The sequence below is a fragment of the Lichenostomus cassidix genome, chromosome 2 (genome assembly GCF_008360975.1).
Source record: "Lichenostomus cassidix isolate B80296 chromosome 2, HeHo_3.0, whole genome shotgun sequence".
NCBI lineage: Eukaryota > Metazoa > Chordata > Aves > Passeriformes > Meliphagidae > Lichenostomus > Lichenostomus cassidix.
In genome coordinates this window covers 109,535,719-109,549,235 of record NC_139482.1, presented here as the reverse complement: position 1 = coordinate 109,549,235, position 13,517 = coordinate 109,535,719, and the positions used below count along the sequence as shown (strand labels likewise).

Here is a 13,517-nt window from a genome sequence, read left to right as displayed (position 1 = left end):
TCTGATGCACAAGAGGATGAGCTTCCACTAATGAGGCCTGATTTTCCCAGGGCAATAATAACAGTAAAACTTAGAAGAATGAATGAAGATACTGTTATTAGTCTAACACAGATTGAAGATCTTGGCATTTAGCAGAAAAGTACCTTGGTATCTATAACTCTTACTGAATTATAGTTAATGCTCATGGATTAACAAGAGGAAAAAAAAAAAAGGAAAGGATAATACACCCCACATAAAAAAAGATGGGGAAACTTCTTATGCAATTGCATATTTCTATAATACAGAATGAAATAGGATCTTCCTTTAGGTCACTGAGATGTGAGGGAATGCTGGAAAAAGGGTGCAGCAACCCAAGGCATGGGTCCAAATCCAGTGCTCACTATGGAAATGGGAAGTTTTCATTAGCTTCAGGAGGACTTAGATCTGCCTTTCCTGTGGTCATTTTGAAAAGCAAAGCTGAGGGGTCTGGGGAGGGTTATTGGCAAGCAGCACTAACGGCACAACAGCAACCACCCACAGCGAGGGATGTGGGATAGGAGGCTGGCTGTGAGACCTGGAGTCATCTCCAGGCTTTTGTGCAAGCCTCTTTCATTCCTTGGTCAAGACCACAACAGGCAAGTCATACACTGATGATGAAACCATAAAGGTGTAGTTTTTTCAGTTTTCAAAAGCAATGTTTCCAACTTCCACTAGACACATTAATATTAATCCGACGTGAAAGGGTAAAATGAAAGACTCGTGTTTAGCAGAAGCAAGAGAAGTTGGCAAAGCCCACAGCCAGCAGGAAGTCTATTCAAAAGACTAATTAGAGCCACAGCAACCCTCTAGCCCATCAGAGCCTTCCTTAAAGAGTATTTTGAGTAGTTTAGCAGAATTGCTAATGATTTAGTGCATCAGCTACAGAACTACTGCGATTAGTAGGTTAGTGCTCTCATACTGACCGTGAATTGTTGTGAAGCTGATTTACATACAGCTTTATAAGAGAATGCTCATCAGCCACAGGACTGGCTGCATTTATACCCCCAAGTAACCTGAATGATTCAAACAATGAAACCTTGTTAATACCTCAGAAAGAATATACAGAGTGTTCAGAGAGGGTGTGTAACAATAAATCCAATTTATTTAGAAAGAATACTGACTTGACTGTTTGTAGGGTGCTTTTTCTTTCCAATAAAAAGATGCAAATTAAATTTGTAAATGGTGAAAATAAAAATACTGAGAATAAGCTGTTAAACATCTGAAATCCTGCTCTGTCAATGAAACAAAACTTACAAAACTTCTAATATAGAATCAATGTAATTACCTTACGTATCAGGGTACAGTTAACCCTAAAAGAGCCAGAATGACTGCTGCATCATGGCAACTTTTAACTGTACAGGGATGTCACACTATCCACTTGTAAGAAAGTCGGGGTACCTATGCTTGAGGGTGGTGGTATTATCACCTGCCTTCAGGGGATTCTCATCAAGGAGTTTTTTCTAGAAAACAGGAACTCTAATAGCTCCGGAAGCATGTACATTTAACCCTGATAGTTGAAGACAGTCAGTTACTACAGAAGATAAAAATAAAACAATCAGGTATTTTTCGCATGTAAAGAAAGACAAGCAGCACAGTAGACAGTGCTGTGAGTATGACTGCAGCTCCCTGGCTTAACAGGCAAAGTATACTTTTGTTGATGGAGCACAGGGACTTCTTGGGAATAAACAGAAGCATCAGCAACACTCCTAAAGGGCATTGCTCTTAATGACCTCTCCTGGAGAGGCCACAAATACATTACCTTGCCTTGCACAAAAACCCCCATGTATTCCAACAACAGAAATTAATCTGCATTTGCAGTCTCTCTGTACAGGCAGCAGATCTGGCCTTAGGGGCTGCTTTGGGACTGGCTTTCAAAAAGCATCTCAGTGACATCCACTTGCACTAAGCTAACACTGAGAATTTACAGTTTACAGCTTGTGGTAACAAAATTCATAAATCAAAGTAGTAGTAAGCCATCTATACTCTGACTTTGCAGTGTACACTGCAGTTTTGGTGTTAAAACATGTAGCTGTGCATACCCAGAGATTGTGTTTAGTCATTTGGGAACGCTGAAGCACTGACACACACAGCAGGAATCAAGCAGTAAAATGCACCCAAGGAAGACACATTGCTTGTCTTCCCTATGACAGCAGGAAGTTATTTTCCTGCCACCTTCTTACCTATGTACATTTTAGACTTACATAAATTGGGTCAGACAGCTAGTAAACGCAACACACATATTTTGGCTGGATGAGCCAAAATACTGAGTCAAAATGTACACAGTCAGCTGCAAGCACCTCCTCTTGGAATTAATGTTTCTGACAAGACTTCCCTGGCTTGTTTACTGAAGGGTCAGTCATCATATTCCAAGACTATTCCTTCTCCCTTGTAGCCTTTAATGAAAATCAGAATGGTTTAACATGGGAAAGGTTGCCTTGCTGTATCTTGCAAGTATTTTCTTTGTTCATCCATATCCTGCAGTATGATGCAGGCATTCCCAGTAGGCAATGGCACATCCCAGCTCCTACTCCCATAGTGCTTTTACAAAATGGCTTCTCACCAGCAGCCCATTTTTGGTCCCTATGTGAGAGAGTGCCTGGGTTGCAAGTGAGCACATTTTAGTGGATCATAATGGCTAAAATGAGAGCTGAAATTCAGTGCTCTGCTGTGGGGAGCTTGGGGTGCCTTAACTCCAGCTCTCCTTTCAGATGTCTGTAGATCAGTCCAAATTAACCAAGGCATTTCTCTTATCTCTTGGTTTTACTTTGGGAGAGGGTTTGGGGTTTTTTCACCCTTGTGAGGGGACTGAAAAATGAAACTAGTTTGATATAAATAAGGATAAGAACTCACCTTCTGTTTGCAAAGGGACTTCCTGAGGGAACAGAATGGGAGAAGAGTGTGTCGTTCATGCTGGTTACAGGTCGGGGGGGCCTGGAAGGCAAAATATCCAGCTGCATTAATTTTGCACCAAAACCCCCTCCATCAGCAACAGTATTTATGTAGAACAGAAAGAGATTATTTAAAATAACATTGCAACTGGAATCTTCTGCTTTAGTTAGAAGTAGGTTTAATTTATAGATGCTAGGTGTTTAAGAAGTTGATAAAAATACACTGGTACTTAGGCCTGGAGGGAAACAATGACTTTGTGTGTTCTGAGGTGAGTTTTAAGCACCTTGTGTAATTCCCTCCCCCCCCCCACCCCCGCTTTGCTAGAATAGCCACTGTGCCATTGTTCCTTTCCAGAGGCAACAGTCCAGGGTGCAGCTCCTGCTTTCAACCAGCCAGGATGAGCACTGGCAGTCAGTTCTCTGTGGCAGCATGGAGGTCTGCAGGGGGGGAACTGTCAATAAATGACACTTCATAGTTATCCCTGGTGCTAAGCTCCATGCTACCATATCCACATAGTGACCAAAGTGTACCCACAGTCCTCAGCACCTCATAAAATATAAGAACTAAACTGGTTTGACAGCAAAGCTTTTAAACCACTGTATCAACCCCCAAGACAAAATTTACAGTAAAAAATTTAGTTCAAGAGGACCCATTAATAATGACAATTTTACTATTACATTTGTTATTTCCCGCTTTTACAAAAAATGAAACAAGAAGGGATATTTCCCAACTTTCTTTTACTGTCTACCCTTAAAAACAATCTGTGTATAATTTCCTTCTTCTGTATCCATTAAGGAGAAATTTCCCCTTCTTAGCAGACTTCTCATGCAACACTGCGCAAAAGATCTATCTGCTCAGGAACAACTAAAAGGTACATTATTAAAATCACAATGCTTTCAATCAGATATGAGCAGAATCTGAAGCCACATATAATTCAGACTTCAAGTCAGTTAATATTCCCTTTAGGCTCTATGGACCTATCTTGCTTCCTGAATTCTGCAGATGTGTAAATGGAAATACAGTAGCCATCTGCAAAATATTCACTGAGCTTCAATTGTGCAAGACAACTTGTCAACCAAAGTGTTTGCAAGAAAGCCAATTCTGCATAGGAGTGAACCATTACTATATATTTTGTCCTGTAATGTTATAAAACAGGCAAAAATATGGTATTTGACAAATACAAAGTAATTTCTCAGCATGGTAATGACACTGATTTTAAGAAGTTTAAAACTGTGAACAGGAAGAGGTAGAATGTGGAATGTTACTTATTGATATGAAAATATAGTTTTAACCTAACCCTGCATCTGCAGAACCACATGAAAACCTCCAGTTCTGATCAGACATGAATTTGAGAAGCAGTCCTTTGCCTTCCATGTACTTAAGGAGAAGTGCTTAATTTTATTTGTTTTTTGTAATATTGAGATTGTAACTTTTTCCAAGTTCTTCTGTAACTGCTACATTCTTCCTCCAACAAGTGTACTGAAGAAGAAAAATACTCACCAAGTATCTCTTTTGGAGGCAGAATAAAATGGAAAAGAGATCATTAATTAAATTGTCAGTTTAATATGTATATGGTCTAAGTAATACATTGGACATATTCCATTTTTATGACCCTGATTCTGCAAAAAGCATGAGAGCCTCTATGCATTAAAGGTCATTAATCTGTTCACATAAGCAAAGTTACTCTTGTGTACAAATATCTTTAAATTCCAAGAGTCTTCTAAGGTTTCATGATTAACATTAGTTTGTCAATTCTTATAATGAAGAAAACAATATTAAACTAATCTGGAGCTTTCCCAAGGCAAGGCTCTTAAAGGCTGATGCCCACTGTCACAGTCCTCAGGTTTCACTTGAATATCAAATGGATGTTCAAACACGTAGAGTTGTGTGATGTGGCAAGACAAGAACAACAGATTTTATTGTAAAGCAAAGAAAAACTCAGCTATTGACTATAAATTACATCTTTCTGAGGTAATTTTTAAACTCCTGAAAGTGAGTGATTAAGCTTTCTCATAAAAGTAAGCTGATGATACTGAATTAACTTTCCTCAAGGAGTCAGAAAACATTTAATGCTATTGAAATACATGATAATATTTCATTATTGAAATACTGAAATATGTAATAAAAGCATGCTATGGCACAATATATATACATAGTAATAAACCAAATTAAATAGGAAGAATTTTCCGAAGTGCTTCAGGCTGCTCTAACCTGTTTACACTGATGCAAAAATAATGCTCCCACATGCTTAAGATGGAAATTAAGTCAGACCACTGCAGAATGGATTTGAAAAATACCTCCAGATGCACTGGCCATGTCATCTGTCATCTCTGCAGTCTGGACTTTCTTTTGGGTTACTAATCTTATGTATAGAGAGGAAAAATGATCCCTCCACCAGTGGGAGGAATTCTACCATCAGGTTTATGACACCTAAATAACTACTTCTCTAGATGATGCCTTTGATGTATTTCTTGCTCAATTGAAAATTTTGTGTGGCACCAGTAATACAAACCATGCAGTCTTTCTGTCTGGTGCCAGTCAAAGGTGGAAGAACAATCAAAAGGGAAGTGCCTGTAGTAATGCAGGGAACACTTGTCCCCATTTAAGCTAGAAGCTAAGAAAAGGATACTGTTTTGTTGCCAAAATTCTTCCATCTAATACACATATAAAGCCCTTTTTGCCTGGATTCCTGCCCAGAGCTGTTTTTCTCAACTTCCATTATGTTTAAAAATAAAAATCGCATCAGTGAGAAGATAGTCTTGATGAGGTTCTGTAGCATACCTCTCCCCTCAGTTAATTTGTGTGAATTATGCTGTAAATCATGATACCTCCACAACTTACAGGTTTTTCACTCATGCATCATTATAGCCAATATATATTGCCAAGTTATATTACCATCAATCTATGAATAAAGAGAAACTGTCATAAAACAGAATAGATGGTGGTTTGTTCTCACATCCCATCACTCTAAATTGTCTGTATATTTAGGAATAAGGCAAGGTGTTAATTTCACAGCAAAGATTTGGATCAGTTCCTACTTAATTATAGTACCTTCCCCTTCCCTTGCCTAAATGCATTTAATCCATTCACAGTAGCCCAGTTTTCACTACCTTTTATATTCTGACATATCCCCAGGCTTTCAAGATCCCCCAGCCAACCGAGAACAGAGGCTTCTCTTTCAGTTTCAAGCTCTCTGTCTCTCTCCATTTCCCTTAAGGATGGCCAAAACTTGCCCTGTGAAATTATCACTGAGTTGCCAGCAGGGCCAGGCACAGCAGTGGGGGAGCTCAGCAGATCCAACCCCGGATCATTTCTTAAAAAGAACAACATCCTCCCAGTATTCTTCCATAAAGAGGTGCAGGGGTTTTAACTGACAATTGAGCGTGACAGGGATTTGGCACTATATATCCATCAGGGGAACCTTGTCTCTGAAGATCAGAGCACTCTCTTACACCTTGAAGAAGGTTCTGCTATAACACATGAGGAAAACCATCAGCATAATTTATCCATAAAATGTCAGGCAGGTTCAGAGAACTTTCCAGGTGCTGCACAGTGACAATGGCTGGTGTGCACTTGCCCTTAAAGATGCTGTGTACAAATATTCAGGATGGACAAAAGTAAATATGGCTAATAATTACACACTAGAACAGTTCCAGCAGCCAGTGACACAGATATGCAGCATGTAAATACAATTCTAATAGCTGCTGCCTGAAATGCTTCCATCAGGAGCCCTGGGAATATGGTTAAGATAGGTATTTTCTTAAGAAATATACCAGAAAAAGAGAAATATTTAAAAGACAGTATTTTTTGAATATTTTTTCCAAGTTAATTTCTTTGTACCTTTCTTCCAACCACTGACTTCATTTTTTCTCAAGTCTATGTAAGTTTTTTTTTTGTTTGTTTGTTTTTTTAAGGACCCAGGAAGCAAAAGTAAGCCAAGTTGATAAATGAGAAAATCTGAGCAACTGCCACTATGGATGGTGGGCATACATTAGCGGAAAAAACCATCCAAAGTGGTAATTTCCCCACCCTGCACAAATACACTTTCTTTCTGCTTCAGGTTTCTTGACTCCTGCAGAAAAAATGAAGTAACATGCTACTATACCAAAAAAATAATCTTGCTTTCTCAACATATCAAAACACAAGGATAATAGACTCTTTTCAAGTGACTTGGCAGTTCAAGACACACTTTTTATGCAGATTCATACAATTCTTCAGGGCTGGGTGAAGCCACAGCTCCACTGAAGTCAGTGAGAACTCGGACTCCTGTTTTGACAAAATTGGTCTGATTTCATTTTTCTCTGGTGATACACTGGAGTTAAGAGTCTCTAGATGACAGAACTGATGTTCTCAGCATCAATACATCCCAAAATGCTGTAACTCCATGAAATTGCATGGACATCTCTTGAGGAGAATGGGGACATTCCAATGTTGTGTCCCAGTATTTGATTGTATGTACATATCCCAGTGATTTTTCAAGTGAAGTCACACCAGAAGAACACTTTCACACTAAATACCCCTACCAGCAAATTTGCACTTGTGATGCATTGAGCTGGACAAACCACATCTGCCTCCTGCTTTGCTCAGAGCTGTAGTATCTACACTTGGTGCAAGCAACTCCTACAACAAAGCTTACTTTTTCTACAGCACACAGATACTTACACAATATGAGCCAGGTTTAGAGGTTTTTCAGGCTGGTCAGGGAACATTGGGTGCAAAGGTTCACGGCTGGAAGCACAGCTTAAAGACTTGCTAAGTGCATTAGTTAGCTTCTTAGCAGGTGATTTCTGGGAGGAACAAGGAAGGTAGAGGTAATCTGGACAAGTAAGGTGCATACTGTTTCTGCTATAGGAAGCACAAAACAACAGGAAGCTCTAACAGCTCACACACCTATGGACTGATATCCCCCTTGCCCCCTCCCACTCCGAGAGCCTGGTAAGGCAAAGAGTGCTCTGTTTGGGGAAAGATTACTGTTATCTTCAGCAGCCTTGAGAGCAGGCTGTGGGGTGCATCTATGGGGACAGTTGCCGTGGCTTTTTTGTAATGAGGCACTCAGGCAGTGTTGAACGAAGAACAGCACAGTTTGTGTTACCTTGACTGGTGCTGGCTTGTACCTCACCAGTTTGAGAGTGTAAGGAGAACAGATCTGAATATGCTTGTCCCTATAGACACACTGAACGGGACACCATTTCCCTCCTAGATGTGGGCCAGGCACAAGGCTGCTATGTTCTTTCCCCTCACCAGTATTTCCTTCCTCACCTCCAGTACTCTGTACTGTTTAGCTGCTACAATAAAGCTCCTCTTCCATGTCCCATGGCCACTGGCCACTGGAGAAGGGGAAATTTGGGACATGGGCATGCCAGGAATTGCCCCACTGCGGCAACAGCACTTCAAAAGAGGCTGATGTACTGTCACTGTCCCCAAAAGATGGGGACAGTCTGTGCAAGAAGCATAAATTTCATCAGTGTGTCAAAAAAAAAAATCAATATTTTCTCCTTTCTGTTTATTTTGGAGACTATTCAGTTAAGGAGTAAACTCTACTCCCCTTCTAGGGAAGGGCTCTGAGATCTAGGGTGTCTTTAAGGCTGCATGAGAGATTCTCAGGGAATTCACCTCAGCTGTGATTCAGCTTCTCTGCCAGTAAAAGAGGGTTAGTGATCTTTACACTGTCTCCTCTTCCCCAAAACACAGCTCTCCAGGCTGAAATTCAAAACTCTTTCTGGAATTTGACAAAAAGCGTTTTGTATTTGTGCATACGCATCCTCCATCAACTTGTGATTGTCATCAAGTCCATAGTGAAATATTTCTATTACAGAAATCGAACCTAAAATGTAAAGTTCAAGCTCTTTCTCTTTCACTGTAAATGCAATTTCACTCTGAATTGAGTAGAGTTGATTTCCACTGCACCCATGAACACTTCCAATCTGCATGTGGAGCTTGATACTGATGCATTATGGAGAACACTAACCAGATTTGAACAAATGCTAATGAATGCTACAGAAAGGCAAATTCAAACTTGAAGCAAAACATTTGTTTCTGGCAAGGAAACATTTGAAACCACTAGGCATGTGGTCACATTTTTGTCTTCCACTGAACAGAAATCTTAGTTTTCCAATTACTTCCTACCTATAATTACAGCTCCCTGGCTACAGCAAAAAATGGATTTTATAGCACAAATTGCTATTAGGAATGGAGTCTGAGCTACATAGTGGGCACTTTCCTATTCAGATAGTAAACGCCAGCCATTTGTGTCTATGCAACAAGCAGCAATTAGGACCCACAAAAACAATTACAGACCCAGGTCTGCTGGGATACAGTGCAGGGCTGTATGACTGGCATACAGAGCAAAACATGTCAAATTTAACCCTTGCCTGTTCCATCAACAGAAAACAAGATATTTTAAAAGTATTAGGCTTCAGAACTTGGTTAAAAAAATAGACATGAAGTACTGTACCAACGGGAGCTGTTGCTATATGCCTAATTTTCCTTTTTTTAAAAATATACTTCTGAAATATTTGAGATTAATTAGATATTTTCTGCTGATCTCTGGATTTGAACCCCAAAGGATTTTGATGCTCTGTGACCAAGGCGTTCTGTTGGGGCTTTGCTCTAGTCCATGGAGAGCTGAGTGCCCAGGTCTGAAGCCCTTCACAGAAGGTTAAGGTTCCAGCAGCTGTTGATACTTCTCTTTCAGCTTAGAAAAAACACTGCATTATTTTGATTAACAACAAAAAGACCGAAGTGAGCTTTTCTCTACAGTGAACAGTACTGTGGATCTAAGCCTGTGACCACACTCAAATCTACAGTGCCACAATCATCCCAAATGCTACGCATATGCTGCAGCCACTCAACTGAAAATATTGATGAATGAGCATTAAGTATTCATCATTTCATTTACACGTAGCCAAATAGAGCAAGCCAATGAGGATTTTACCGTGAGTCCTGTGGGAACGGGAGAAGCTGCCATGAGCCTGGTGCCCTGCTGCCAGCCCCTCCTGCGCTGCCCTCACTGCAGCACACACCGTCACAGGCGCCCCAGATCCTCACCCAGAAAAGACCATTCCCACCTCCACGCTCTCCCGATGGCCTCCAAGGCCAGAGCCTTCCAGACAGGGTCACTAATCCAAAGTGTCAGCCCGGCTCCCGGCGCCCCTGAGCCAGACAGCTGCCCAGAGCTGTGGCTGGGGGCTTCTCTGATGGCTGGAGGGCAAAGCAGTCTGCAGCGAGGCAGGAGCCTTCCCTTACCCATGACGTGTACTCTTTCATTTGGTGCTGGTTGCTGTGGGAACCGCTGGCATGGCCCCTCCAGAAGCAGTCCTGACAGAGCTGGTAATTGTGACACTGCTGGCAGCGGTAGCGAAACCCCATCATGCTCTCGCTGTGGCAGTAGGAACACTCGACGGGGTGGAAGACTGCGGGAGAAAGAAATGGTGAGCCGTAAACCAAAACAAAGAAACACCCAGTAAAAGTTTATGGACAAAGCCCCAAACTGAAGCATGTTCCCTTCTTTGTTTAAAGCAATCTGCAGCGTTGGATGCTGCTGACAGCTCTGACCTGTGAAATTGGAGCAACCTGTGCTGAGCCATGGGCAACACTTCCTACGCTGGGCACCAAACCCTTCTTCATTTCTGAGCTGGTATCTGTGCCTCCTACTCACTGCAGCAAAAAATGTGTTCAGTGTCTAACAGAATACATGATGGAGTCCAGAGGGGTCCAGGGCCATGAAGATGAGGGCTGTCCTATGAAGACAGGCTGAGAGAGTTGTTCAGCCTAGAGAAGAGAAAGCTCCAGGCAGTCCTTAGAGCAGCCTTCCAGTACCTAAAGGGGCTACAAGAGAGCTGGAGAGGGACTTTTTATCAGGACATGTAGTGACAGGACAAGGAGGAATGGCTTTAAATGGAAAAAGAGTAGGTTTAGCTTAGCTATTAGGAAAAAACTACTCACTGTGAAGGGTGGTGAAGCACTGGAACAAGTTGCCCAGAAAAGCTGTGGATAACCAATCCCTGGAAGTGTTCAAGGCTAGGCTGCATGGGCATTTAAGCAACCTGGTCTAGTGGAAGGTCCCTGCTGGGGAGCTGGAATTGGATGATCTTTAAGGTGTCTTTCAACCCAAATTATTCTATGATAGAGGAAATTTGTATGTGGGAAAATCCACTGCAGCTGCACTACTGGGAGAAGCTGAAAGCTTCACTGTGCTTTAAGGAGCTGAAGCATCTTGGAGAAAAAGTCAAACTCAGCTATATGACCACTGAGAGCATGAAAGTGTACTTAGACATGTTATTGTCTCTTAATTACTGCTGTCTCATCTGTAAAAGTGTTGTCATTCAGGTGCCAATACTTGGAGTTGAACACTTGGCTTTGGCTGCTCAGATTTGTAAAGCTGGCCATCGAAGTGACCTGTGTGGTCCAGCTCTCTGTTCATAAGCAGATAGTGACAAAGGATGCAAATCACTGAGGATGCTAAAGCACCAACTGAGATATTTTGAAGCACCTTCTGGGCAATGGTGCTATTTCTGTTCTTCCCCTGCTACAGCATGTACCAAATCTACCACAGGGTACTGAACATCCCCTTGTCCCCAGGCACCTTCTGCCTTTCTGTCATAAGGTTCAGTTTGGGAGAATTTGGATCAGTGCAAAATGTGTCAGGGGTTTAATTCCTTGCCAGAATTTTGCAGCAGGAAGGGTTACTGCTCTAGGCTAGGAAACACTGTGACGCTGGTGAGGGACACAGATGGATGACAAGAACTTGTACAAGGTGGGATAGATAGGTTGCCCTGTAGCCAAAAAGTACTTGGGAACATCACCTCATCCATCTTTGTGCCTTTCAGTGGAAGAGGGATTTGTTTAGTACAAGAACACATACAACTTTTCCTCCTTTTCCTTTTATCACCAAAAATAGATGCACACCATCCACATGGGACTTCCTCTTCAGAGGATATGGTCTGGAGTGTAGACTTAGGAGGAGATCCTTCCTAAGGACCTTTTGGCTGCTGTTTTGCATTGCACTGGACATCTCCTGCCAAGAATATTACATGAATGGAAACTGCCAAGCTGTTCCTTCTCTGCTGCCATATGTCATAGCTAATAAAAGTTCTGGTCTTGGTAGTTTACCAAATACAAGTGTGTGAATGGATCAAGTCCTATTGCTCTTTGCTTGTCCAGAGCACAGGAGGAGACATGATCAGGTTAACTAACTTCCTGAACACAGCAAAATTTAAGCCATGTTCCTGGCTGAATGACCAACAGACTTCTTCAAGTATTTTACCAGTCACTGTAAAAATAGCACATGGAGTCAATGAAACCAGTACAGTAGCTTTTACAAAACAATTTACAGAGTGTGAAAATCATCACACCAAAGTTTATTCTTGTAACTGTGTTTTGGCAGCATCTCTTTACTTACCATTTTCAACATTTGCCAGTCGATGCAGAAGTGGTAACCACACTAGACACTGTGGCGGGGGATCAGACATGAGAGTATCCAAGAAAGTGTTTAATGTGACTTTTTTCTGCTCAAACAAGCAAACAAACACACACAAAAAATCAGTAATTAGACATCTCAAAATTATTTTATCTTATCTCTACAGAAACACTTGGGAATAAGTTTCCAACAATGTTTGCCTGTAGTCCTGATTTACTAAAAAGAACAAGTGATACTAGCAAAGCTTTTCCAGACTATTTTTAGTCAGTACAATGCTACAAGTGATGACTAGCAGTCATTCTCACAAGGCTGGGTTGGAGACACTTAACTCCCACTCACTTCCAGACTCTTCTAGAGTCACTGCCTGAAGATGCTTTGTGATTAAGGGTGGCATTCAACTCTGCATGTTCTCATCTGTTCTGAGTATCGTGTGACAAGTACAAGTGCATGTAGGGCATCACTGTGTATGACCAATTTTCAAATGAAAAATCACTGCTGATGGTACTCCAAAAAAGCAAATGAAAGAAAATACTGGCAAGGGTGCACAAATTCGAAAGAAAGGCAGGGTAAAGAGAGACCACAATTGTTACTGTAATTTAAGAAACTATGCTTGTTTGAGGAGCACTGGCAACTAGTTATGGGTGAGCTCTGATCGTGGGATGGCATGTTTGCATACACTCAGGGACTGCAACTATTCTAAACTCTTCACGCCTTTAAGCACTTGGAGATCTATGCCCCTTTAAATTTTGAAGATATTTAAATTCTAAGATATCCCTGTTGATTTTAGAAATGCAATCTAGGGCCTTAAGTTTCCTAGGTGTCTGGAAAAAGTAATCACAAATCTTGGTTCATTTGTTTTTTCAATCAGCAACTGAGCCTTTCTTAAATAAAATTTAAGATGCAAAAATATTGAGCCCTGCTGAGAATATATGCAGATATATTTTATAGACATACATATTTAAGTAGTATCCCCATATCCAAAGGGATGGCTAAATTTTCATATCTGATTGCATAAGCTGCTGCTTTAACTTGCTAAAGAACTTGGGTTACCCCATGAGGAAGCTAAGCAGCAGCTATGCACTGACATGTATCATCTCCACATGTTGTGGAATTCTTTTAAGAGCTGAGATTTCTAGATGGAGTATCTGTGCTCCATTTATACACAATTACTATCAGATGTACATAAAATAAT

At 41.1% G+C, this 13,517-nt stretch overlaps 1 protein-coding gene and 1 long non-coding RNA gene across 24 annotated transcripts in view; one reads left to right on the top strand and one right to left on the bottom strand.

The window, feature by feature from the left end:
* The window catches only part of DTNA (dystrobrevin alpha), a 220,283-nt gene that overhangs the window by 41,896 nt on the left and 164,870 nt on the right, over positions 1-13,517 (bottom strand). For 17 of the 23 annotated variants that reach the window (XM_085052775.1, XM_085052776.1, XM_085052774.1 and 14 more), the window contains 5 exons: positions 12,308-12,413; positions 10,153-10,319; positions 7,570-7,694; positions 2,869-2,949; positions 942-1,031 (listed from right to left, as the gene is read on the bottom strand). In XM_085052775.1, the coding sequence (XP_084908901.1) occupies positions 942-1,031; positions 2,869-2,949; positions 7,570-7,694; positions 10,153-10,319; positions 12,308-12,413 (569 nt within the window). The remainder of the gene's footprint in view (positions 1-941; positions 1,032-2,868; positions 2,950-7,569; positions 7,695-10,152; positions 10,320-12,307; positions 12,414-13,517) is intronic. The other 6 variants (XM_085052783.1, XM_085052785.1, XM_085052791.1 and 3 more) reach the window with 1 other exon arrangement.
* Positions 10,214-12,000, top strand: LOC146441964 (uncharacterized). The gene is made up of 3 exons (XR_014850104.1): positions 10,214-10,337; positions 10,426-10,543; positions 11,807-12,000. It is a non-coding gene; the product is annotated as an uncharacterized LOC146441964 (long non-coding RNA).